The 27968-nt window shown below is 41.9% G+C and overlaps 1 protein-coding gene across 1 annotated transcript in view; it reads right to left on the bottom strand.

Annotated features, from left to right (window-relative positions):
• Positions 1–27968, bottom strand: part of SLC24A5 (solute carrier family 24 member 5) — an 85395-nt gene that overhangs the window by 18789 nt on the left and 38638 nt on the right. Inside the window, exons 2-5 of the mRNA XM_040413994.1 lie at positions 9859–10038; positions 9066–9149; positions 6895–6995; positions 5632–5732 (exon numbers count right to left, since the gene is read on the bottom strand). Coding sequence (XP_040269928.1) covers positions 5632–5732; positions 6895–6995; positions 9066–9149; positions 9859–10038 — 466 coding nt within the window. The remainder of the gene's footprint in view (positions 1–5631; positions 5733–6894; positions 6996–9065; positions 9150–9858; positions 10039–27968) is intronic.

The following is a 27968-nucleotide window of genomic DNA, read 5'->3' as shown; positions in this document are numbered from 1 at the left end:
CACACAGGAATTGAGATGCTGTATTTCAGGCCATCTAAGCTCAATTGTGATGGGCAAGGATACCTCGATCGCGAGACACATTAACCCCTTAAGGACATAGGGCGTACAGGTACGCCCTTGTGCCCTGGTACTTAAGGACACAGGGCGTACATGTACGCCCTGTGTATTTTCGATCACTGCCGTGCGGCTGGCAGTGATCGGAATCCGGTGCCTGCTCAAATCATTGAGCAGGCACCTAGGCTAAATGCGCGGGGGGGTCCCGTGACCCCCCCATGTCGGCGATCGCGGCAAACCGCAGGTCAATTCAGACCTGCGGTTTGCTGCGATTTCTGCAGTTTCTGATCCCCGCGGTCCCTGACCGCGGGGGATCAGAAACTTTAGTATTCCTAAAATATATCTGTATCCCCCCCCCCCTGCACCCCTGAGTGATTTTAGCCCGGTGGGAGGTGCAGGGGGAGGCTTGCGGGCGGCACGGCAGGCGGGATCGCGATCCCCCGCCTGCCTCCCCTTGAATAATCGTTGGCGTCTAGTGGGTATACCAGGGAGCCAGCACATGGCTGACACCCTGGTATAAACGGCTGACATCTGCGATGAGATGTCAGCCGTTTAACCCTTTCCATACAGCGGTCCGTACGGACTGCTGTATGGAAAAGGTTAACAGCTCAGGGAGCTCCCTCCCTCTCCCATCGGGGGGCTGCTGTGCCTTTGCAGCCCCCCGATGGAGAGGGAGAGAGCTCCCAGACAGCCCCCCGACAGCCCCGTCCTTACCCTTCCCCGTCTGCGAAGTTGTGGCCACTACTGAGAAGACTGGGAAGGTTCCCATGGCAACAGGACGCCATCTCAGGCATCCTGCTGTCCATGGTGCTGAACATATCTGTGCTAAAAGGCATAAATCTGTTCAGACAAAGTGTAAAATACAGTACTGTATTATAAAGACATCAGACCCACTGGATATTCAAGAACCAAGTGGGTCTGGGTAAAAAAAAAAGTCAAAATAAAGTAAAAATCAAAAAACACATTTATAACTGATTAAAAATGAAAAAAATAAAATTCCCTACACATGTTTGGTATCGCCGGGTCCGTAACGACCTGATCTATAAAACGGTCATGTTACTTTACCCGAACGGTGAACGCCATAAAAAAAAAAAAAAAAAAAAAACTATGATGAAATTGAAATTTTGCCAAACTTACTTCCCAAAAAATTTAATAAAAAAGTGATCAAAAAAGTCGTATGTACGCCAAAATTGTAACAATCAAACCGTCATCTCATCCCGCAAAAATCATACCCTACCCAAGATAATCGCCCCAAAACTGAAAAAACTATGGCTCTTAGACTATGGAAACACTAAAACATGATTTTTTTTGTTTCAAAAATGAAATCATTGTGTAAAACTTACATAAATAAAAAAAAAAGTATACATATTAGGTATCGCCGCGTCTGTATCGACCGGTTATATTAAAATATCACATGACCTAACCCCTCAGGTGACCACCGTAAAAAAAAAAAAAAAAAAAAGGCTAAAAAAGCAATTTTTTGTCATCTTACGTCACAAAAAGTGTAATAGCAAGCAATCAAAAAGGCATATGCACCCCAAACCAGTGCCAATCAAACCGTCATCTCAACCCGCAAAAAATGAGACCCTACTTAAGATAATCGCCCAAAAACTGAAAAAACTATGGCTCTTAGACTATGGAGACACTAAAACTTTTTTTGTTTTAAAAATTAATTCATTGTGTAAAACTTACATAAATAAAAAAAATTGTATACATATTAGGTATTGCCGCGTCCGTGACAACCTGCTCTATAAAATTACCACATGATCTGAATGTTGTAAATAACAAAAAAAAAAAACGATGCCAAAAAAGCTATTTCTTGTTACCTTGCCGCACAAAAAGTGTAATAGAGCAACCAAAAATCATATGTACCCTAAACTAGTACCAACAAAACTGCCACCCTATCCTGTAGTTTCTAAAATGGGGTCACTTTTTTGGTGTTTCTACTCTAGGGGTGCATAATGGGGGTTTCAAATGGGACATGGGTCAAAAAAAACAGTCCAGCAAAATCTGCCTTCCAAAAATCGTATGGCATTCCTTTCCTTCTGCGCCCTGCCGTGTGCCCGTACAGCAGTTTACGACCACATATGGGGTGTTTCTGTAAACTACAGAATCAGGGCCATAAATAATGAGTTTTGTTTGGCTGTTAACCCTTGCTTTGTAACTGGAAAAAAAATATGAAAATCTGCCAAAAAAGTGAAATTTTGAAATTGTATCTCTATTTTCCATTAAATCTTGTGCAACACCTAAAGGGTTAACAAAGTTTGTAAAATCAGTTTTGAATACCTTGAGGGGTGTAGTTTCTTAGATGGGGTCACTTTTATGGAGTTTCTACTCTAGGGGTGCATCAGGGGGGCTTCAAATGGGACATGGTGTCAAAAAAACAGTCCAGCAAAACCTGCCTTCCAAAAACCATATGGCGCACCTTTCACTCTACGCCCCAGTAGTTTACGGCCACATATGGGGTGTTTCTGTGAACGGCAGAGTCAGGGCAATAAAGATACAGTCTTGTTTGGCTGTTAACCCTTGCTTTGTTAGTGGAAAAAATGGGTTCAAATGGAAAATTAGGCAAAAAAATGAAATTCTCAAATTTCATCCCCATTTGCCAATAACTCTTAATTGAATACATTGAGGGGTGTAGTTTATAGAATGGGGTCATTTTTGGGTGGTTTCTATTATGTAAGCCTCGCAAAGTGACTTCAGAGCTGTAGTGGTCCCTAAAAATTGGGTTTTTGTAAATTTCTGAAAAATTTCAAGATTTGCTTCTAAACTTCTAAGCCTTGTAACATCCCCAAAAAATAAAATATAATTCCCAAAATAATTCAAACATGAAGTAGACATATGGGGAATGTAAAGTCATCACAATTTTTAGGGGTATTACTATGTATTACAGAAGTAGAGAAACTGAAACTTTGAAATTTGCAAATTTTTCCAAATTTTTATTAAATTAGGTATTTTGTGGTGCAAAAAAAAAATTTTTTTTTAACTTAATTTTACCAGTGTCATGAAGTACAATATGTGACGAAAAAAACAATCTCAGAACGGCCTGGATAAGTCAAAGCGTTTTAAAGTTATCAGCACTTAAAGTGACACTGGTCAGATTTGCAAAAAATGGCCTGGTCCTAAGGTGTAATAAGGCTGTGTCCTTAAGGGGTTATATATATACATGATAAAATATCAGTCTTGTGATTTTGGGGTATTGAGAAGTTAAGTTTAGGCCCTAGAGGAGGCAACCTAGATAAGAAGCTCCTACAGTGTGAAGCACGTTGGATTCAAAGGAGTCCAAATGGCTTAAATGAAGGGTTCTCCTTCACAGCGTTTATATGAAGGGTACCAGGGAGAGGATTCTCCCCGGCTCTATCTACTGGGATTATAGTCTAATTGATAATGTTTCTCCCTCTCTTTAAAGAAATTATTAAAAATACTACTAGTAAAAAAAGTAGCAAAAACTAGAATGCTGAGAAATAATAGGGCAATAATATCCATATCTTGTGTTGAAGATGAATAGTAGAGATATAATTAATGACGGTGATAATAGAGACATCTAAAGAAAGTTCCAATACACACGTAAAAATTATAAGTCCATGCACTTGCGCAATACGATGCGTGTATGCAAAAACTTTTTAAGTCCCAGTGCATGCGCTGTTGATGCTCATCCTTTGAAATATAGTTAGTCACTGCATTTGCACATTCGGATAATTCCACGCACTTGCACAATGTCACACATATATATAAAAACTCTCTAAGTTCCAGCGCATGCGCTATGAATCTTTGCAGCCTAGAATATGGTTAAAGTTCTCGTGTCTGCGTATTGGCACAAGTAGAGATCCTGAATCTTTTCTAACGCATGCGCCTTTAACATTTTGGAACTTGGATTATCTCTAAGTTCCTAACGCATGCGTACAAATCGTATAAGTGGGGATCCTGAACTTTACAAGTCTTAGCGCATGCGCGTCTAATAGTTGGAACTTTGAATTATTCTAAGTTTCTAATGCGTGTGCGCAACTAGCCTCTGGATTGGTTTAGAATATCGACACTGTGATCTTAGATATGGATATGATTGTCCCTAAAAGATGTCTGCTAACGCGATGTCTGGGAACCCAGATGTCTGGGAACACTCATAGGCTACTGATTGTTAAGATCCGCCCTATGGGTATATAGGACTTCTCATAGCCAACACTCGTGTTAGTTGTGGCTCCATTTCCCCTGAAGACGCCGCTTTTAGCGGTGAAACATGTCGGGGGAGCTGCGTCTTTAATGTGTTTTTAAGATTATGGTAGGGCACTTAACTGAGCATTAGCGCAGCGATCTGCAGACGCTGCGCGCACATGCTCGTATGATAGGGGCAGCATAGACAATTGGTTTGAGGTGTTAGCAGCAATCGACTGGCGAGACAGTAAAATCCTAGAAAGGAGAATAATCCTAAGTAGCAAAGAGCATTCCCCTACGGTCGATCAGCTAATAGAGTGTAGTCTAGTTTACAGAGTGTTTGGTGCCAGATGACACTGCAGACATTATAAAAACAACAATTATACAGACTACTAACATACTACCTCCAGGTGGATATGAAAACAATATCCCCCTGATTCCACTACATCAAGTGATAGTAACGCTCCCTCCATATGCATTTTTAAATCCTTTATTTTTGGGTTTTGGTTTTGAAAATAAGAAATAAAAGTTACGTTTTAAATAAAAGACCAGAAACAGGAATTTATATAGTCTCAGACTATTGAACCATTATTATTGACCTCCTGGGTCCAGTGGGTCATTTTGAAACATATACTGCCCCTATACATTACACAAATAAAAATAGAATGGCAGTTACACTTTAATAATTTATTTATTTTTTACTTTTTGTTTTAACCATTTAATAGTCCCACAAGGGGACTTATAATAGGTGATATTTTTGATTGCTTCTAAAATACAATACACTGGGGGAGATGTAACAAACTGGTGTAAATTAGAACTGGCTTAGTTGCCCATAGCAACCAGTCAGATTCCCCCTTTCATTTTTCACAGCTCCTTTAGAAAATGAGGGGTGGAATCTGATTAATTGCTATGGATAAATTTACCTCCCCTATTTCTATAGTGCATTGTATTTTAATATCAGTGCTATACTGACATTCACCAGTAGGCTGCACCAGAAAGGGAAACACTGGAGGCAGGCTTGGGGCCTACAATAGGGTACAGCCTGAATGCACTGACATTGGCACCCCGCAATCTTATTTGCAGGGCATCAATGGGAGACAGAGGAAGTCTGCTCCCTCTGTAACCACTTACATGTGGTGGGCACCATGGCCTGCAGCATATAAGGGGTTAAACAGCCCAGACCTATGCTCCTGCTGGTCCAGCCATGCCCTCACTCTCTGTTGCACGTGGCACCTGTGCAGCCCTTAGACAGGGCCACCATAAAAGTGCGGCGGACCAGCCTAAGGCCCCTTAGTGACTGCCGTAAAAAGGCGTATGGGTGGGTTAAAACATTCTCCTGTTCAATTACAGTAACTCTTACACTATAATAATCAGCTTATTTACACATATAGGAAATAGCATTTTAATCGCTAGTAAAAAATTACTCACCAGAAAATCTTATTGTCAAATGTTATGGCAATTACAGCTCCTACACTGACAGCATATGCAACACAATCACGAAATAAAGGCCAACAAGTCAACTTGCAGATCTGTGCAAGAAAAAAAGGAAGTATTCTAGCAAATGAGAAATGGAATACAATAAAGTTCAATGTGTCTTGTCTAAAAAGAACATATGTGCTGACAGTACTAGATTTCAGGGTACTAGACCAACCAAACTAAACAATAATAATGAGTTCTGCAACATTCTCAATGGTTGGCCAATACCATACATCTTCATAATAAATTGTGTTTTTATCACCATAAACTTGATACTGTGAGCTCCACCATGTCTGAGATAGAATGTATTAAGTGAACTAAGAAGATTACCAATATTGCTTTATATTGCAATGTAGCTTTGCTGTTCTCAAATCAGACCCAAGTTATAGTGAAGCTAAAGCATGTAATTGTGCATACTTGTCCTAACTATCCATAATATGGTGTCATAACCCACTGTGGGCCCATCCCATACCTCTATGGACTACACATTCTCCAACAAATGCCGTATCACATAGGAATTCTCCCTTTCTTCACTAAACCACTATGCCGGCACATGTAGTCCCTTTCAGCATGCCCCCTTCCCTGTCTAAACTTTGTCTCTGAAATTTGTGAGAAATATGTCTTGTGAGATCAAGACAGGCTGCCTTTTCTCTGAAGGTTCAGATTACGTCATCTTATAGAAGTCTATGGAGAAAGGAATGAGGAGGTGGCTGGGCAGAGAGAAACACAGACAAAACAGGAATGATTCAGCAGCTAACTGTGTTATATTTTTTACATCTCACCTCAAGTGCTTTATTCACATCTACACTGCTCATTAATTTTCTATAATGTCCTTTATGGTGTTTCTGGCCAATTCTGAGTAAAAGAGAGTTAGGGAGCACAATCGGCTGTCTCTATTCCTATTCAGCAGAACCTCAGTGAAAAATAGTGGAATGTGTGAAGAGGAATATCATAAACTACTGCCTGAACCATTCCAAACCTCTGTTAGCTAAAATGATATAAGGGTTCTACTTCAGAAAATGCTGCAGTTTACTGTGCATAGCAAACAGATTATAAAACCAGATTTTTCAATACCTAGAGCATTTGTGCAATCACTAAGTAATGAAATGTGTCACCTTTAAAATTTGTCCTAAAAGACAATGTATTTTTGTATGCATAAAACATTCCATAAAATATACAACAAGCTGAAGAGAAAAGCTGTAGCGAGTACTATACCTCAGATAATAAGCAACAAGCAGCACATATCCCAAGGAGATTATATACAGCTGAGCCAATAATAGTGCTCACTCCTATATCCCCCTTGGTGACAAAGACACCTGCAAAACAAAGTAAAAAATCATGATGATTACATATAATGTATGTGAGATTTAAAATCTGCATCTTGTGTCAATTTCAGCTAAGGATGACGGTATTTTCACAGTATGTGGATAAGATTTTTTAAAATCTCAGCCACCTTCCTACGGTTGTAACATGATGTTAATTCTCTGCCCACAAATCCAGATGTAAAGTTCACAGTATATTTGCCATGTGTGAATGTACCCTAAAGGGGCTGTCCAATGAAGAAAACCCATTTTCACATTCCCTATTAGGGCTGTTTCACAAGAGCGGATGCCGTGCGTGACATCCGCTCCGTGAATGACAGCCAAGACCCGATGCGGACTGCAGAAGCACGGAGCATTAACATGATTGATAATGCTCCGTGCCTATCTGTGATCTCTTTACTACGAAATCACAGTGAGATAAAGTTGTCACTGTGATTTCGTAGTAAAGAGATCACAGATAGGCACGGAGCATTATCAGTCATGTTAATGCTCCATGCTTCTGCTGTCCGCATCGGGTCTTGGCTGTCATTCATGGAGCGGATGTCACGCACGGCATCCGCTCGTGTGAAACAGCCCTTAGGGGATTCTGAGTTAACTGAGGGGTCCTCATCCCTTGGCCTTGGTTATAAAGAGCGTCTCTCGCTCTGGAGGACCTGTCCTGTATTACACAGACAAGCCACTGATCTGAATGGTCAGTGTGTAATGCTTAGTTTTCTCTTGTTGCTCCACAGAAAATGAACAGTTAAAGGGAATCTATCAGCTTGGAAAAACAACACCAAACTAAAGTAAGCATTGTGTAGTGTCAGTGGTGGCGATTCAAGTTATGTAATTATCATCTCCATACTCGCTTGAATACCTCCACTGTGCTCCCACAAACCAGCAGTAAAATGCATTGAGAGGACTCCTCTCCATTATGTGCGTGAGCATAGGAGTCCTCTCAATGCATTTTGTTGCTGGTTTGTAAGAGCACAGTGGAGGTATGCAAAGGAGCATGAAGATAAAAATTACATTGGACTCAGCACCACTTACATTGCTAACTCTATGCCGAGATTCCATTAATGCCAGCTTTCCCCACATTACAGCTGATCACTGGTGGTGTTAGCAGGGGGACACTTTATGATCAGCATATTGTCAAGGAACTATCCCAACAAGTAAAGATTCTCCAATGCAGTAAATCCCTTAAACATTAAAAAGGTTTTTCAGGTTAGGACTAGGGTTGAGCGAAGCGAGCTTCGGATGCTTCATCCGAAGTTGCTTCTGTCAAAACTTCAGAATAATACTGTACGGAGATCCGTCTCTGTAAAGTATTAAAATGTATGGGCTCAGATGAGCTGAAGTAAGTTATTCAGAAGTCACACATGACTTTGTTGAATAACTTCGCTAGTTGATTTCACAGTGGAAAACGACTTTAAAACTTGGAACCAAGATACTATATGGAACCGAAGCCAAGTTCTGTTTGAAGTTTTAAAGTGGTTTTCCACTTTAAAAATCAACTACCGAAGTTATTCAACGAAATCACGCACGACTTCGTGAATAACTAACTTCGGCTCAGCAGAGCCATATATTCTAATAGTGTACAGAAACGGATCTCTATACTGTATTATTCCGAAGTTTTAAACGAAGCAACACTAGTCAGGACCACTGCATAGGTCATCAGTAACAGATCGTGGGGGTCCGACACCCAAGACCCACACTGATCAGCTGTTTGAGAAGGCACCTGCGCTCCTGTGAGCGCTGTGGCCTCCTCCTTGCTTACCAAGTACAGCGCCGTACATTGTATGGCAGCTGTCCTGGGTATCACAGCTCAGCCCCATTCACTTATATGGGGCTAAGCTGCTCCTAGGCCACATGACCGATGAATGTGTCGTCACTGTCCTAGGAAAAGCAGAGAGAAGGCGGCAGTGCTCAAACGTGCCTTCTCAAACAGCTGATCAGCAGGGGTCCCGGGTGTCTGACCTCCAACGATCAGATACTGATGACCTGAGTATAGGTCATCAGTTATAAAGTCTCGGAAAATCCTGTTAACATTTTGGTAACCCATAATATCCTTTTTACACCACATACCTAGAAATGCTGTGACTAATTCTGGGGAAGAACTCCCCACTGCCATGAAGGTAGCTCCTGCAACATCTTGGGAGAGGCCAAGACCTTGTAGTGTCACAAACAGACAAGACAAAAAAAAACATGAAATTCTGTTCACAAACTATATGACAAATATATTAACAGCAACAGGTATTGCTGGAGTCTCGTGGCAGGTAAATCTCAAGCCTGACAAGAAGAAGAATTTCATATTGGTGTTTGATCCAGGGATTTATTCAGATTTGTCTACGTAGAGTCAGGAGGATCAACACAGCATGGAAATAAATTCATAAACTTCCTATGTAATCTTGTAATACAGTTATATTGAATTATTTGGTTCAAATAAATGACATCATAGTTATGAGGTTGTGAAAAAAGTGAAGCTTTCCTAAGACACACAAGGTTCAGCTAAAAAATAGAACTGTAAAATGGCTATGTTCATTACACTCTGCCAAAGAGGATTTCAGGGCTGTAGGCTACGGTCTACACTTTAAAAGGAGTTACAGTCAACCTTAAAGAGAAAATGACATGATGCATCATACTGTAAAACAGGCATAAAAAATACTGTAAAAATAAAATAAAAAATCAGGCATACCATGAACACCATTAAAAAATACAGCAGGTAATATTAAATCAGCAAAAACAACCCAAAAAACAGCAGAGCAAACACTGTGTGTAAAGGAGCTCTGATGAAAGGCTGCAGTCAAACTAGAAGCTCCCAGGTGTGTCCGTAATCTGCCACAGCAAAATGCTCATGGCGCCAGAATCTAGTACTTACGTTCACTGATGACTTCCAGGGAAGGGAGGAAATACTCATCGCAGACAATGGCCACCGCTAGAAACATGTACACGATGACTAGGAAATGAATGATGATCCCTCCATCTTTCCTTTCTTGTTCGGTAAACAGTCCTTTGGGAAACTCAGATGATGGTGCAAAGACGCAGAGAGTTTCATTCTCTGAAACAGACAGGCAAGGTCTATTAAGGAATCTTTTAAAGTGAGTTTTTGGCAAATAAATGACAATGCATGTTGAGCATCAGACCACAAATGCAATGCCTTTCTGTGTGACCCTCACTAAGGAGGACAGTCACCCAGTAGGACAATGCTACTACAGTGGTGGCACAAATAGAAGGTAACATGAACACCATATTTATTAAAGCACATCTGTCAGCAGATTTGTACCTATGAAACTGGCGGACCTGTTACATGTGCACTTGGCAGCTGAAGACATCTGTGTTGGTTCCATGTTCATATGTGCCGCATTGCTGAGAAAAATGTCTTAATATATGCAAATGATCATCTAGGAGCAATGAGGGTGTTGCCATTACACCTAGAGGCTCTGCTCTCTATGCAACTGCTGCACCCTCTCCACTTTGACTGACAGGGTCAAGCAGTAAACATCATCACACCTGCAGCAGTTGCAGAGAGAGCAGAGCCTCTAGGTGTAACGACAACACCCCCATTGCTCTTAGATGATCATTTGCATATATGAAAAAAAAATTCTCAGCAATACGGGCACATATGAACACAGTTGCCTTCAGCTGCTAAGAGCACATGCAACAGGTCAGCCAGTTTCATAGATACAAATTCCCTTTAAAGGGGTATTCCGGTAAAGTAACTTAACCACCTCAGCCCCCATAGCTTAAACACCCTGAAAGACCAGGCCACTTTTTACACTTCTGCACTACACTACTTTCACCGTTTATTGCTCGGTCATGCAACTTACCACCCAAATGAATTTTACCTCCTTTTCTTCTCACTAATAGAGCTTTCATTTGGTGGTATTTCATTGCTGCTGACATTTTTACTTTTTTTGTTATTAATCGAAATTTAACGATTTTTTTTGCAAAAAAATGACATTTTTTACTTTCAGTTGTAAAATTTTGCAAAAAAAAACGACATCCATATATAAATTTTGCTCTAAATTTATTGTTCTACATGTCTTTGATAAAAAAAAAATGTTTGGGTAAAAAAAAAATGGTTTGGGTAAAAGTTATAGCGTTTACAAACTATGGTACAAAAATGTGAATTTCCGCTTTTTGAAGCAGCTCTGACTTTCTGAGCACCTGTCATGTTTCCTGAGGTTCTACAATGCCCAGACAGTACAAACACCCCACAAATGACCCCATTTCGGAAAGTACACACCCTAAGGTATTCGCTGATGGGCATAGTGAGTTCATAGAACTTTTTATTTTTTGTCACAAGTTAGTGGAAAATGATGATTTTTTTTTTTTTTTCTTACAAAGTCTCATATTCCACTAACTTGTGACAAAAAATAAAAACTTCCATGAACTCACTATGCCCATCACGAAATACCTTGGGGTCTCTTCTTTCCAAAATGGGGTCACTTGTGGGGTAGTTATACTGCCCTGGCATTCTAGGGGCCCAAATGTGTGGTAAGGAGTTTGAAATCAAATTCTGTAAAAAGTGACCTGTGAAATCCGAAAGGTGCTCTTTGGAATATGGGCCCCTTTGACCACCTAGGCTGCAAAAAAGTGTCACACATCTGGTATCTCCGTACTCAGGAGAAGGTGGGGAATGTGTTTTGGGGTGTCTTTTTACATATACCCATGCTGGGTGAGATAAATATCTTGGTCAAATGCCAACTTTGTATAAAAAAAATGGGAAAAGTTGTCTTTTGCCAAGATATTTCTCTCACCCAGCATGGGTATATGTAAAATGACACCCCAAAACACATTCCCCACCTTCTCCTGAGTACGGCAATACCAGATGTGTGACACTTTTTTGCAGCCTAGGTGGGCAAAGGGGCCCATATTCCAAAGAGCACCTTTCGGATTTCACAGGTCATTTTTTACAGAATTTGATTTCAAACTCCTTACCACACATTTGGGCCCCTAGAATGCCAGGGCAGTATAACTACCCCACAAGTGACCCCATTTTGGAAAGAAGACACCCCAAGGTATTCCGTGAGGGGCATGGCAAGTTCCTAGAATTTTTTATTTTTTGTCACAAGTTAGTGGGAAATGATGATTTTTTTTTTTTTTTTTTTTTCATACAAAGTCTCATATTCCACTAACTTGTGACAAAAAATAAAAACTTCCATGAACTCACTATGCCCATCAGCGAATACCTTGGGGTCTCTTCTTTCCAAAATGGGGTCACTTGTGGGGTAGTTATACTGCCCTGGCATTCTAGGGGCCCAAATGTGTGGTAAGGAGTTTGAAATCAAATTCTGTAAAAAATGACATGTGAAATCCGAAAGGTGCTCTTTGGAATATGGGCCCCTTTGCCCACCTAGGCTGCAAAAAAGTGTCACACATCTGGTATCTCCGTACTCAGGAGAAGTTGGGGAATGTGTTTTGGGGTGTCATTTTACATATACCCATGCTGGGTGAGATAAATATCTTGGTCAAATGCCAACTTTGTATAAAAAAATTGGAAAAGTTGTCTTTTGCCAAGATATTTCTCTCACCCAGCAGGGGTATATGTAAAATGACACCCCAAAACACATTCCCCACCTTCTCCTGAGTACGGAGATACCAGATGTGTGACACTTTTTTGCAGCCTAGGTGGGCAAAGGGGCCCATATTCCAAAGAGCACCTTTCGGATTTCACAGGTCATTTTTTACAGAATTTGATTTCAAACTCCTTACCACACATTTGGGCCCCTAGAATGCCAGGGCAGTATAACTACCCCACAAGTGACCCCATTTTGGAAAGAAGAGACCCCAAGGTATTTGCTGATGGGCATAGTGAGTTCATGGAAGTTTTTATTTTTTGTCACAAGTTAGTGGAATATGAGACTTTGTATGAAAAAAAAAAAAAAAAAAAAAAAAAAATATCATCATTTTCCACTAACTTGTGACAAAAAATAAAAAATTCTAGGAACTCGCCATGCCCCTCACGGAATACCTTGGGGTGTCTTCTTTCCAAAATGGGGTCACTTGTGGGGTAGTTATACTGCCCTGGCATTTTCCAGGGGCCCTAATGTGTGGTAAGTAGGTAAATGACCTGTGAAATCCTAAAGGTGCTCTTTGGAATATGGGCCCCTTTGCCCACCTAGGCTGCAAAAAAGTGTCACACATGTGGTATCGCCGTATTCAAGAGAAGTTGGGGAATGTGTTTTGGGGTGTCATTTTACATATACCCATGCTGGGTGAGAGAAATATCTTGGCAAAAGACAACTTTTCCCATTTTTTTATACAAAGTTGGCATTTGACCAAGATATTTCTCTCACCCAGCATGGGTATATGTAAAATGACACCCCAAAACACATTCCCCAACTTCTCCTGAATACGGAGATACCAGATGTGTGACACTTTTTTGCAGCCTAGATGCGCAAAGGTGCCCAAATTCCTTTTAGGAGGGCATTTTTAGACATTTGGATACCAGACTTCTTCTCACGCTTTGGGGCCCCTAGAATGCCAGGGCAGTATAAATATCCCACATGTGACCCCATTTTGGAAAGAAGACACCCCAAGGTATTCAATGAGAGGCATGGCGAGTTCATAGAATTTTTTTTTTTTTGGCACAAGTTAGCGGAAATTGATATTTTTAATTTTTTTCTCACAAAGTCTCCCGTTCCGCTAACTTAGGACAAAAATTTCAATCTTTCATGGACTCAATATGCCCCTCACGGAATACCTGGGGGTGTCTTCTTTCCGAAATGGGGTCACATGTGGGGTATTTATACTGCCCTGGCATTCTAGGGGCCCTAAAGCGTGAGAAGAAGTCTGGAATATAAATGTCTAAAAAATTTTACGCATTTGGTTTCCGTGAGGGGTATGGTGAGTTCATGTGAGATTTTATTTTTTGACACAAGTTAGTGGAATATGAGACGTTGTAAGAAAAAAAAAAAAAATTCCGCTAACTTGGGCCAAAAAAATGTCTGAATGGAGCCTTACAGAGGGTGATCAATGACAGGGGGGGTGATCAATGACAGGGGGGTGATCAGGGAGTCTATATGGGGTGATCACCACAGTCATTGATCATGCCCCTGTAAGGCTTCATTCAGACGTCCGGATGCGTTTTGCGGATCGGATCCATCTATCAGTGCATCCGTAAAAATCATGCGGACATCTGAATGGAGCTTTACAGGGGGGTAATCAATGACAGGGGTGTAATCAATGACAGGGTGGTGATCAGGGAGTCTATATGGGGTGATCACCACAATCATTGATCATGCCCCTGTAAGGCTTCATTCAGACGTCCGGATGCGTTTTGCGGATCGGATCCATCTATCAGTGGATCCGTAAAAATCATGCGGACATCTGAATGGAGCTTTACAGGGGGTTGATCAATGACAGGGGTGTAATCAATGACAGGGGGGTGATCAGGGAGTCTATATGGGGTGATCACCACAATCATTGATCATGCCCCTGTAAGGCTTCATTCAGACGTCCGGATGCGTTTTGCGGATCGGATCCATCTATCAGTGCATCCGTAAAAATCATGCGGACATCTGAATGGAGCTTTACAGGGGGTTGATCAATGACAGGGGTGTAATCAATGACAGGGGGGTGATCAGGGAGTCTATATGGGGTGATAACCACAGTCATTGATCATGCCCCTGTAAGGCTTCATTCAGACGTCCGGATGCGTTTTGCGGATCGGATCCATCTATCAGTGCATCCGTAAAAATCATGCGGACATCTGAATGGAGCTTTACAGGGGGTTAATCAATGACAGGGGTGTAATCAATGACAGGGGGGTGATCAGGGAGTCTATATGGGGTAATAACCACAGTCATTGATCATGCCCCTGTAAGGCTTCATTCAGACGTCCGGATGCGTTTTGCGGATCGGATCCATCTATCAGTGCATCCGTAAAAATCATGCGGACATCTGAATGGAGCTTTACAGGGGGTTGATCAATGACAGGGGTGTAATCAATGACAGGGGGGTGATCAGGGAGTCTATATGGGGTGATCACCACAGTCATTGATCATGCCCCTGTAAGGCTTCATTCAGACGTCCGGATGCGTTTTGCGGATCCGATCCATCTATCAGTGCATCCGTAAAAATCATGCGGACATCTGAATGGAGCTTTACAGGGGGGTAATCAATGACGGGGGTGATCACCACAGTCATTGATCATGCCCCTGTAAGGCTTCATTCAGACGTCCGTATGCGTTTTGCGGATCGGATCCATCTATCAGTGCATCCGTAAAAATCATGCGGACATCTGAATGGAGCTTTACAGGGGGGTAATCAATGACAGGGGGGTAATCAATGACAGGGGGGTGATCAGGGAGTCTATATGGGGTGATCACCACAGTCATTGATCACTCCCCTGTAAGGCTCCATTCAGACGTCCGTATGATTTTTACGGATCCGATCAGTCTATCAGTGGATCCGTAAAAATCATGCGGACATCTGAATGGAGCTTTACAGGGGGGTGATCAATGACAGGGGGGTAATCAATGACAGGGGGGTGATCAGGGAGTCTATATGGGGTGATCAGGGGTGATCAAGGGTGAATAAGGGGTTAATAAGTGACAGGGGGGGGGGGTGTAGTGTAGTGGTGCTTGGTGCAACATATTACTGAGCTACCTGTGTCCTCTGGTGGTCGATCCAAACAAAGGGGACCACCAGAGGACCAGGTAGCAGGTATATTAGACGCTGTTATCAAAACAGCGTCTAATATACCTGTTAGGGGTTAAAAAAAATCACATCTCCAGCCTGTCAGCGAACGATCGCCGCTGGCAGGCTGGAGATCAACTCGCTTACCTTCCGATCCTGTGAACGCGCGCGCCTGTGTGCGCGCGTTCACAGGAAATCTCGCGTCTCGCGAGAGGACGCACCGGCGCGTCCACCCAGAACAACAGGACCGCCGCAAAGACGCAATCCTGCGTACGGCGGTCCTGGGGTGGTTAAAGGGGTTCTCCGGGAATTAAGAAAATGAAAATACTTAAAAGGGTTGTCCGGGATTGGTGACATTTGTTTAATAGCACCAAAGTCACCTTAAGTGTATACATAGCTGTGTGTTACCTTTATTTTTCTATTGTGATCCCCTAATTCATCAGATTCAAATTGCGAGCCGGAAGTGAGGATTTTCTAAATGTGAGTGACGTAACTGGCTCCTTTGTGGAGAGTGAAGCCTCTTTTTCCACTTCGCAAGGAGCCCGGTGACGTTACAGGCACACAAGGGCGTTCTGCAGAGCGCAGGGATAGAGGTTAGTAGGCAGTAACTGGCAGCGCTAGGTAACTCCCATCTGGGCCGGTGATGTCACCGGGCATTCAGGAGCGTTATCCTCTAAAGAAGGAGGCAGAGAACTATGCTATTTAGCATAGTCCACACCTCCCATCTACATTACATATGAGTGGCAGGAGGAGGAATAGCAATGAGGGGGAGGGATACATGGAGGAGTGGAGACTGTGTGACATATATCCTGGCAGCGGCGATGCTGCGCTGCCTGGTGAGACCGGAAATTACATAACCCAGTTTCAGAAATGTAAACATTCCGTGGGGGGCCGTAGCAGCACTGGAGAAGTGCTGAAAATATTGAAAACCAACAGGGGGACATTGAAGCTGCTAGACAAGGTGATATTGCATGTTTAAAAAAAATGTGTTTGATCCCGGACAACCCCTTTAAATATTACTTCATTATAAATATATTACCAAATACCTTTCATTAGTTATAATGGCTTGTTTTGTCAGAGGAGCAATCATTAAGTAAAATAAAATGGCCGCCATCCTACTAGTCCACACAAAACCTGTCCTAATTACACAGGAGGACAAGTTAGAGAGCTGCGCCATCTTCCTCTCTTATTTGTCAGGGATTATGATCCTGAATACAGTTTAATATGATCTTCAGCCAAATATCTGTAGGAATGGAGTTCATGAGGAGACATGAAGTACAGAGAAAAGGTGGGGTTGTGGCTGATGAGCAGCAGCACTTATATGCAAGTCTCCATTACCACAGCCCCACATTACCTGTCCTGTTCGTCCTCTCTGTACTTCATGTCTCCTTATGAACTCCATTCCTACAGAGATTCAGCTTAAGTTCTTATCTGTATTCAGGATCATAATCCCTGACAGAGCAGAAAGGAGGATAAGGCAGCTCTTTACCTCAGTGTTGTAAAGTAACTTGTCCTGCTGTGTGATTAGGACAGGTTTTGTGTGTGCTAATAGGACGGTGGCCATTTTATTTCTCTAATGATTGCTCCTTAGAAAAAATAAACTATTATAGCTAATAAAATGTATTTGGGAATATATTTATACTAAAGTAATATGTAAGTATTTTCATTTTTTTATTCCCGGAGAACCCCTTTAAAGGGGTATTCTCATCACATACAATAGGGGGCATATTGCTAGGACCCGCACCTACAAGGAGAACGGAGCGGGGAGAGGTGTGGCTGGAGGACACAGAGTTTCCCGGGGTCCGTCCACCACCAAGCGCTGCTCCCATACAAGTGATTGGGAGCACACTGCGCACGAGCAGCCCCTGCTCCCATTCATTTCTATGGGGCAGATGGAAATATTTGAGCCAGTGCTCGGCTATTTTCAGCGGGCCCAATTAAATGAATAGAGGGTGACTGCGCATGGGACTCGCACCTATCAGACAATGGGGGCATATGTGATGGCAAAACCCCTTTAATGGTTGAAAAACTGCATTAAGGCTGCAGGCTGTGACCTAACCAGAACCCACATCTATACATATAACCAGAGTTTCAATTTACCTTGTAATCCATTTGTCTAGCTCCTGTGTGAGCCTGCAGCACACTGACAGTATCATGGCGCCTGATCTTCCCTCACAAAACTTCAAAGACTACAATCCCCACAATGCAGAGCTTTCCTGCTGTGAGTTGATGTTTATTGATTGGCTGCCTGATATACAGTCCGGTCACGCCCCCACTACTCGGTAATCACCAGCACACTAACACGCCCTTTGTTTCACAAGACATTTAGCTAGAGAATTGATAGCAGCACACTGAGCATGCTCGACCTAACAAAGGCTCAGAACTACAGGTCAATGCCATGGTAATTTATGGAGGAACCACAGGGGGTAGCAGAGGAAGAAAACTACTTATATAACTACTGAACGGTAAATATGTGAAATTTACATTATATTAGGTAATTATTGATGATGAATTAGTCTAAAACATAAGTTATATTTATGGTAACCAGAATAAGCTAAAAAAAAGTGATACTACAGGTGAAACTTGAAAAATTAGAATATCGTGCAAAAGTTCATTTATTTCAGTAATGCAACTTAAAAGGAATTGCATTAATGCAACTTAAAATTTTAATATTGTAAAAAGGTTCAATATTCTCGGCTCAAAGTGTCACACTCTAGTCAGCTAATTAATCCATACCCCCGGAGCAAAGGATAACTGAGATTGTGACTTTGGGGTTTTCGTAAGCTGTAAGCCATAATCGTCCAAAATTATAACAAATAAAGGCTTGAAATATCTCGCTTTGCATGTAATGAGTCTATCTCATATGATAGTTTCACCTTTTAAGTTGCATTACTGAAAGAAATGAACTTTGCACAATATATTCTGTACATTAAGGCCATGTGTTACAGTTACAGCACATGCTACACTGTTAGGTACTCCGCGCTATGCAAGTATGAGTTAATATGGCAAATATGAAGAGTGTATGTTCAGGTTAAAGAAAATTCACTTTGCGTTAATGCCTTTATTCCCCACACCCATGCGAGGTGTACCTCCCATCCAGGACAGGAAACCTGAGGAGATAAAAAGGTTCACACCTCCACACATCAGTTCAGGTGTCTTGCTCCCTTTTGGAGCTACCTTGTTAACACCTGGGGCTGGTGAAGGACCAGGTTTACTTACTTTAATGGTCCTATACGTTTGGGGTGTAAGTCTCTCCTAGAGAGAAAGCCTATCATTTACTCTGGCCCACCTCCAAGAGGACTTTTTCCCCCCATGCATCCTGTGGCTGTGCAGCCTCTATCTGGCATCTTGTGTAGTGCTCTGTCCTGTGCTAGAATTGGCAGGCAGATCGTATGGTGGCATTGTGTGCTCCTAGTGCAGTGGATGCCAGAGGCCTGGATAAAGGAAGGGTTTCTTTTTTTGGAAACCACGCTGGTGGTGCACAGGAGCACCAGGAATATTATAAATTGGCAGTTGGGGGAAAGCCAGTCAAGTCTAGGGGAGAGGTGAGAATGTTTGGCAGCCTACAAGATAGCATATGAAACAGAAACCAGTTGCACAATTCGGTCTTAATCATTCAGTGCATAGAAATGGACATGGCCATAGACCCTACAGGGAAATTTCCTGGTGGTCCGATGCCCAGTGGAGCCCTTCTCATGGCTGGTGGCTGGGTACTTAATGTTTTAATGATCCTAGCAATAATGAATGCTATAAGCATCAGGTATGACAAAAATGACAAAGTAAAGTGGTCTCAAGAGGCAAAGAAATGCTCAGAACACCAAATGCTGTTGCGCATTTCTAGCTGGGGGGGGGGGGGGGGGGGGAATCCTGCATGTGATCCGTTGCTAACAGCAAAATGCATCCATTGGAGGATGCCTGCAACGGACCACATGTACCACAAGAACATCCTACACAGGATAACCAAATATGCGGATGTGATTGATTATATAAACCAGAACATTGCAAAAATTGGTGCACTACAATGGTAAATGCAATTGACAATATATGGCTAAACCCTTACTCTGATATTAAAAATGTGACTTTCGACAAAATATTCTTATATCAAGAACATACAGGGGCCCGCGCACCCTGTCAAGGTCTCATAGTGGCACGGGACCTAACGCTAACCTACCTGTGCTGTATGGGCAACTACAGGGGCCGTTTGGGCAATTACAGGAGCATAAGGTTCGACACACAGCGAACAACTCCAAGGTTACCTCCAGTGTGAAACCACACATACAATGGGAGGAGGCTTTGAGTCCCACCTATCACTGAGTCATGTGACACAGGCTGCACAGGTGCACCTAAATACTACTCCACCTGGAGTTGCCACAGCTCCAGGTACACATATATAAACAAAATGACAAAGTAAAGTGGTCTCAAGAGGCAGAGAAATGCTGTTGCACATTTCTAATTTCTCATTTTTAATATCAGAGTGAGGGTTTAGCCATATATTGTCAATTGCATTTACCATTGTAGCGCACCAATTTTTGCAATGTTCTGACTTATGTACCTGGCCAGAGGCTGCAGGTGCTCTCCTCAATTCAACTGTATTACCAACCTCAGGATGGTGATAAAGTTGAATACTGTGGCACAGGTGCCAGTATTTTGTGCTGCTCTGTGGTATATGGTGCTGCATTATGGTAGTGCAGGACCTGCCTACCTCTGTTGTCCTACTCTACTTGTGTTGGCCCTGCTTACATATACTGCCCTGCCTTCTGTCAATCAGGAAACGCCTACAACATAGGGCCACATTGAGGTTTTATCCAGGGGCGCTTTAAGTTTCCAGCCCGCCCCTGCCAATGTGGCGTCTATCTGTTGGAGTATGGGATCTTTCACCAGCATTGAAGTGAGAAGTCATTTTCCTTTTCTTATTCCCTCCTGGAGATTTGTTTAGAAATAGAAAACAGAAAATTGGAATGTGCGTATGTATTCACCCCCTTTGTTAGAAAGCTCACAAAAAGCTCTGGTGCAACCAATTACCTTCAGAAGTCACATAATTAGTGAAATGATGTCCACCCGTGTGCAATCTAAATGTCACATGATCTGTCATTACATATACACACCTTTTGTGAAAGGCCCTAGAGGTTGCAACACCGAAGCAAGAGGCATCACTAACCAAACACTGCCATGTAGACCAAGGAACTCGCCAAACAAGTAAGGGACAATGTTGTTGAGAAGTACAAGTCAGGGTTAGATTGTAAAAAAATATCCAAATCTTTGATGATCCCCAGGAGCACCATCAAATCTATCAAAACCAAATGGAAAGAACATGGCACAACAGGAAACCTGCCAAAAGATGGCCGCCCACCAAAACTCACGAACAGGGCATTAATCAGACTGGCATCACAGAGACCTAGGGTAACCCTGGAGGAGCTGCAGAGTTCCACAGCAGAGACTGGAGTATCTGTACATAGGACGACAATAAGCCGTATGCTCCATACAGTTGGGCTTTATGGTAGAGTGGCCAGAAGAAAGCCATTACTTTCAGCTAAAAACAGAAAGGCACGTTCTGAGTTTGCGAAAAGGCATGTGGGAGACTCCCAAAATGTATGGAGGAAGGTGCTCTGGTCTGATGAGACTAAAAGTGAACTTTTCGGCCATCAAAGAAAACGCTATGTCTGGCGCAAACCAAACACATCACCCAAAGAACACCATCCCCACAGTGAAACATGGTGGTGGCAGCATCATGCTGTGGTGATGTTTTTCAGCAGCTGGGACTGGGAAACTGGTCAGAGTTGAGGCAAAGATGGATGGTGCTAAATACAGGGATATTCTTGAGTAAAACCTGTACCACTTTGTGTGTGATTTCAGGCTAGGACGGAGGTTCACCTTCCAGCAGGACAATGACCCCAAACACACTGCTAAAGCAACACTTGAGTGGTTTAAGGGGAAACATGTAAATGTGTTGGAATGGCCTAGTCAAAGCCCAGATCTCAATCCAATAGAAAATCTGTGGTCAGACTTAACCACTTCACATCCGTGCCATTTACCCCCATCCTGACAGAGCCTAATTTTGCAAATCTGACATGTGTCACTTTATGTGGTAATAACTTTGAAACGCTTTTACTTATCCAAGCCATTCTTGTTTTCTCGTGACACATTGTACTTCATGACAGTGGTAAATTTGAGTCGATATATTTCACCTTTATTTATAAAATAATCCAAAATTAACCAAAAATTTAGAAAAATTAGCAATTTTCTAAATTTCAATTTCTCTGCTTTTAAAACAGAAAGTGATACCTCATAAAATATTTATTACTTAACCACTTCAGCCCCCATAGCTTAAACACCCTTAATGACCAGGCCACTTTTTACACTTCTGACCTACAGTACTATCACCGTTTATTGCTCGGTCATGCAACTTACCACCCAAATGAATTTTACCTCCTTTTCTTCTCACTAATAGAGCTTTCATTTGGTGGTATTTCATTGCTGCTGACATTTTTACGTTTTTTGTTATTAATCGAAATTTAACGATTTTTTTTGCAAAAAAATGACATTTTTCACTTTCAGTTGTAAAACTTTGCAAAAAAAAACGACATCCATATATAAATTTTTCTCTAAATTTATTGTTCTACATGTCTTTGATAAAAAAAAAATGTTTGGGTAAAAAAAAAAAATGGTTTGGGTAAAAGTTATAGCGTTTACAAACTATGGTACAAAAATGTGAATTTCCGCTTTTTGAAGCAGCTCTGACTTTCTGAGCACCTGTCATGTTTCCTGAGGTTCTACAATGGCCAGACAGTACAAACACCCAACAAATGACCCCATTTCGGAAAGTAGACACCCCAAGGTATTCGCTGATGGGCATAGTGAGTTCATTGAACTTTTTATTTTTTGTCACAAGTTAGCGGAAAATGATGATTTTTTTTATTTTTTTTATTTTTCTTACAAAGTCTCATATTCCACTAACTTGTGACAAAAAATAAAAACTTCTATGAACTCACTATGCCCATCAGCGAATACCTTGGGGTGTCTTCTTTCCAAAATGGGGTCACTTGTGGGGTAGTTATACTGCCCTGGCATTCTAGGGGCCCTAATGTGTGGTAAGTAGTTTGAAATCAAAATCTGTAAAAAATAGCCGGTGAAATCCGAAAGGTGCTCTTTGGAATGTGGGCCGCTTTGCCCTCCTAGGCTGCAAAAAAGTGTCACACATGTGGTATCTCCGTACTCAGGAGAAGTTGGGCAATGTGTTTTGGGGTGTCATTTTACATATACCCATGCTGGGCGAGATAAATATTTTGGTCAAATGCCAACTTTGTATAAAAAAATGGGAAAAGTTGTCTTTTGCCAAGATATTTCTCTCACCCAGCATGGGTATATGTAAAATGACACCCCAAAACACATTGCCCAACTTCTCCTGAGTACGGAGATACCACATGTGTGACACTTTTTTGCAGCCTAGGTGGGCAAAGGGGCCCACATTCCAAAGAGCACCTTTCGGATTTCACTGGCCATTTTTTTACAGATTTTGATTTCAAACTACTTACCACACATTTGGGCCCCTAGAATGCCAGGGCAGTATAACTACCCTACAAGTGACCCCATTTTGGATAGAAGACACCCCAAGGTATTCCGTGAGGGGCATGGCGAGTTCCTAGAATTTTTTATTTTTTGTCACAAGTTAGCGGAAAATTATGATTTTATTTTTATTTTTTCTTACAAAGTCTCATATTCCACTAACTTGTGACAAAAAATAAAAACTTCCATGAACTCACTATGCCCATCACGAAATACCTTGGGGTGTCTTCTTTCCAAAATGGGGTCACTTGTGGGGTAGTTATACTGCCCTGGCATTTTAGGAGCCCAAATGCGTGCAAAGTAGTTTGAAATCAAAATCTGTAAAAAATGGCCGGTGAAATCCTAAAGGTGCTCTTTGGAATGTGCGCCCCTTTGCCCACCTAGGCTGCAAAAAAGTGTCACACATCTGGTATCCCCGTACTCAGGAGAAGTTGGGCAATGTGTTTTGGGGTGTCATTTTACATATACCCATGCTGGGTGAGATAAATATCTCGGTCAAATGCCAACTTTGTATAAAAAAATGGGAAAAGTTGTCGTTTGCCAAGATATTTCTCTCACCCAGCATGGGTATATGTAAAAAGACACCCCAAAACACATTGCCCAACTTCTCCTGAGTACGGGGATACCAGATGTGTGACACTTTTTTGCAGCCTAGATGCGCAAAGGGGCCCACATTCCTTTTATGAGGGCATTTTTAGACATTTGGATCCCAGACTTCTCACGCTTTAGGGCCCCTAAAATGCCAGGGCAGTATAAATACCCCACATGTGACCCCATTTTGGAAAGAAGACACCCCAAGGTATTCAATGAGGGGCATGGCGAGTTCATAGAATTTTTTTTTTTTTGGCACAAGTTAGCGGAAATTGATTTTTTTTTTCTCACAAAGTCTCCCTTTCCGCTAACTTGGGACAAAAATTTCAATCTTTTATGGACTCAATATGCCCCTCAGCGAATACCTTTGGGTGTCTTCTTTCCGAAATGGGGTCACATGGGTATTTATACTGCCCTGGCATTCTAGGGGCCCTAAAGCGTGAGAAGAAGTCTGGAATATAAATGTCTAAAAAATTTTACGCATTTGGATTCCGTGAGGGGTATAGGGAGTTCATGTGAGATTTTATTCTTTGACACAAGTTAGTGGAATATGAGACTTTGTAAGAAAAAAAATAAAATTTCCGCTAACTTGGGCCAAAAAAATGTCTGAATGGAGCCTTACAGGGGGGTGATCAATGACAGGGGGGTGATCAATGACAGGGGGGTGATCAATGACAGGGGGGTGATCAGGGAGTCTATATGGGGTGATCACCCCGCTGTCATTGATCACCCCCCTGTAAGGCTCCATTCAGACGTCCGTATGTGTTTTGCGGATCCGATCCATGTATCAATGGATCCGTAAAAATCATACGGACGTCTGAATGGAGCCTTACAAGGGGGTGATCAATGACAGGGGGGTGATCAATGACAGGGGGGTGATCAATGACAGGGGGGTGATCAGGGAGTCTATATGGGGTGATCACCCCCTGTAAGGCTCCATTCAGACGTCCGTATGTGTTTTGCGGATCCGATCCATGTATCAGTGGATCCGTAAAAATCATACGGACGTCTGAATGGAGCCTTACAGGGGGGTGATCAATGACAGGGGGGTGATCAATGACAGGGGGGTGATCAGGGAGTCTATATGGGGTGATCAGGGGTGAATAAGGGGTTAATAAGTGACGGGGGGGTGTAGTGTAGTGTGGTGCTTGGTGCTACTTATTACTGCGCTACCTGTGTCCTCTGGTGGTCGATCCAAACAAAAGGGACCACCAGAGGACCAGGTAGCAGGTATATTAGACTCTGTTATCAAAACAGCATCTAATATACCTGTTTGGGGTTAAAAAAAATCACATCTCCAGCCTGCCAGCGAACGATCGCCGCTGGCAGGCTGGAGATCCACTCGCTTACCTTCCGATCCTGTGAACGCGCGCGCTGTGTGCGCGCGTTCACAGGAAATCTCGCGTCTCGCGAGATGACGCATATATGCGTGACTCTGTGCAGGGCTGCCACCTCCGGAACGCGATCCTGCGTTAGGTGGTCCGGAGGTGGTTAACATTACCCATATGTCTACTTTATGTTGGCATCATTTTATAAATGTCTTTTTTTTTGGGGACGTTAGAAGGCTTAGAATTTTAGAAACAATTATTTCCAAAACCCACTTTTTAAGGAAGTCACTTTGTGGGGCTTACATAGTGGAAACCCCCCATAAATGACCCCATTGTAGAAACTAAACCCCTCGAGTTACTCAAAACTGATTTTACAAACTTTGTTAACCCTTTAGGTGTTCCACAAGAATTAAAGGAAAATGGAGATGACATTTCTAAATTTCACTTTTTTGCCAGATTTTCCATTTTAATCCATTTTTTTCTTTAACACATCGAGGGTTAACAGCCAAACAAAACTCAATATTTATTACCCAGTTTACAGAAACACCCCACATGTGGTCGTAAACTGATGTAAGGGCACATGGCAGTTCGCAGAAGAAAAAGGAGCACCGTATGGTTTTTCGAAGGCAGAATTTGCGGAACTGGTTATTAGATGCCATGTCCCATTTGAAGCCCGCCTGATGCACCCTTACAGTAGAAACTCCCAAATAGTGACCCTATTTTGGAAACTAAGGGATAAAAGGTGCCAGTTTTACTGGTACTATTTTAGGGTACATATGATTTTTAATTGCTCAATATTACATTTGTTGGTGAGGCGCAAGGTAACAAAAAAATGGCTGTTTTGGAACTTTTTATTTTTTACAACATTCATCTGACAGGGTAGATCATGTGCTATTTTTATAGAGCAGGTTGTTACAGACACAATGATATCAAATATGTCTACTTTCTTTGTTTGTTTCAGTTTTACATAATAAAGCATTTTTGAAAATAAAATTATGTTTTTATGTCTCCATTTTCTGAACGTCATATTTTTTTTATTTTTTTTCCGATAGTCTTGTGCAGGGGCTCATTTTTTGCAGGAAGAGTTGAGAAGAGGTATCATTTTTGGGTACATATGATTTTTGGATAATTCATACACTTTATGGGGCAAGGAGACCAAAATAATATTTGTTTTTGTTTTTATTTATTTATTTTTAAAGCGTTCACCTGAGGGGTTAGGTCATGTGACATTTTTTTATAGAGCACATCGTTACGGACGTGGCAATACCTAATATGTATACTTTTTCTTACTTATTTACATTTTACACAATAGCAGCATTTTTGAAACAAAAAAATTATGGTTTAGTGTCTCCATAGTCTGAGAGCCATAGCTTCTCTATTTTATAAAAAAAATAATATTTTAAATTTTTTTTTTAAATTACTTAATTGGGGAATATTTTTTTTTACATGTGAAACTTTTTTTTTTTTTTTTACATTTAACACTGTGTCCCCCATAAGGTCATACATACATCTTAGTTCACTTTTTTTTTTCACTTCACTATTGATTTCTCCTGTAACTGGGGCTGACATAGTAGCCCCAGTTACAGGGGAAATACACCCCCCAGAGAGGCTCTACAGCAGAATACAACGCTGTACAGCCTCAGTGCAGGGCTGATCGAGGTCTATGGAAAACCTGACATCTCCTACACTCTCCCGGCCCTGGCGGTCACATGACCACCGGGTCAGGACAGGAAGCACATAACGCTTCCTGATCTGTATACACAACGCTCATTCAGCGCTGTGTATACAGCAATCTAGAAGACAGGGACACCTGGAAACTGTCTCTGCCTTCTCTCTGAGTTGCCCTCCTTTTACTGACAGCGGGCCTCCCGATCGGCAGCTGCACGATTAGCGTGCAGCTGCCATCTCTGAATGGACGTTCTAGAACGTCTATTCAGAGATAAACATCCACCCATAGGACGTTTATATCCTATAGGCGGATGTGAAGTGGTTAAAGATTGCTGTTCACAAGTACAAACCATCCAACTTGAAGGAGCTGGAGCAGTTTTGCAAGGAGGAATGGGCAAAAATCCCAGTGGTAAGATGTGGCAAGCTCATAGAGACTGACCCGAGGTGTAATCTAATTTTTTTTTTCTTATTGTTCTCCTCTAAAAGCTAGTTGCGTCTTATGGGGAGGTGCGTCTTATAGGGCGAAAAATACGGTATGTTCTGCAAGAAGAGTCAGCTTGTTGCTAAAGCAATACATAGGGAACAGAAATGCTGTATGGGCTAGATTGTTCCAAACTGTTGGGTGGTATGTTAATAACTGATGCTATTAAATAAATTTACTGATGTATTTTACTACCACAAAGTGACGTCGTTCTGCGTCTGAACATAGACAGTAAATGATATGTAAAAGTTATAGTAGGTTGTAAACAATAAAAAATGTTATCTGTATGAAATTCTGTACTCAGCAGTCATACTACGCAGGCTGCTATACAACCCTCCATGAGAATGGCTCTGACTCAAGTACTGTCTTCTGACGGAGAATGAATAAATCTACTTTGCTGTTACACGGCTACGGCTTTTCTTTCATTTCAATAATTTCCATGTGAACATTTAAGCCATTTGTTTCTGGTTATGTACTTTAACAATATACAGTAGGCTTTCTAGTTTCTACTACTGTAGTACCTGCAAGATAGAAAATATTATATGTTGAGCTCAAGTTTTTTTTAAAAATAGTTGTGCATTGGACCACTGAGGGCTGGACTGTTCACTAACAAGCCATGTTCCTAACGCAATAATAGCCACCATAGAAGCTGTGACATGTGGTGGTGGTGGTGGTGGTGGGGGGAGGCCACAGGGTCCAGATGCATCAAGAGCA

The sequence above is a fragment of the Bufo bufo genome, chromosome 1, assembly GCF_905171765.1.
Source record: "Bufo bufo chromosome 1, aBufBuf1.1, whole genome shotgun sequence".
In the NCBI taxonomy this organism is placed as follows: domain Eukaryota; kingdom Metazoa; phylum Chordata; class Amphibia; order Anura; family Bufonidae; genus Bufo; species Bufo bufo.
This window is presented reverse-complemented; position numbering and strand designations above follow the sequence as displayed.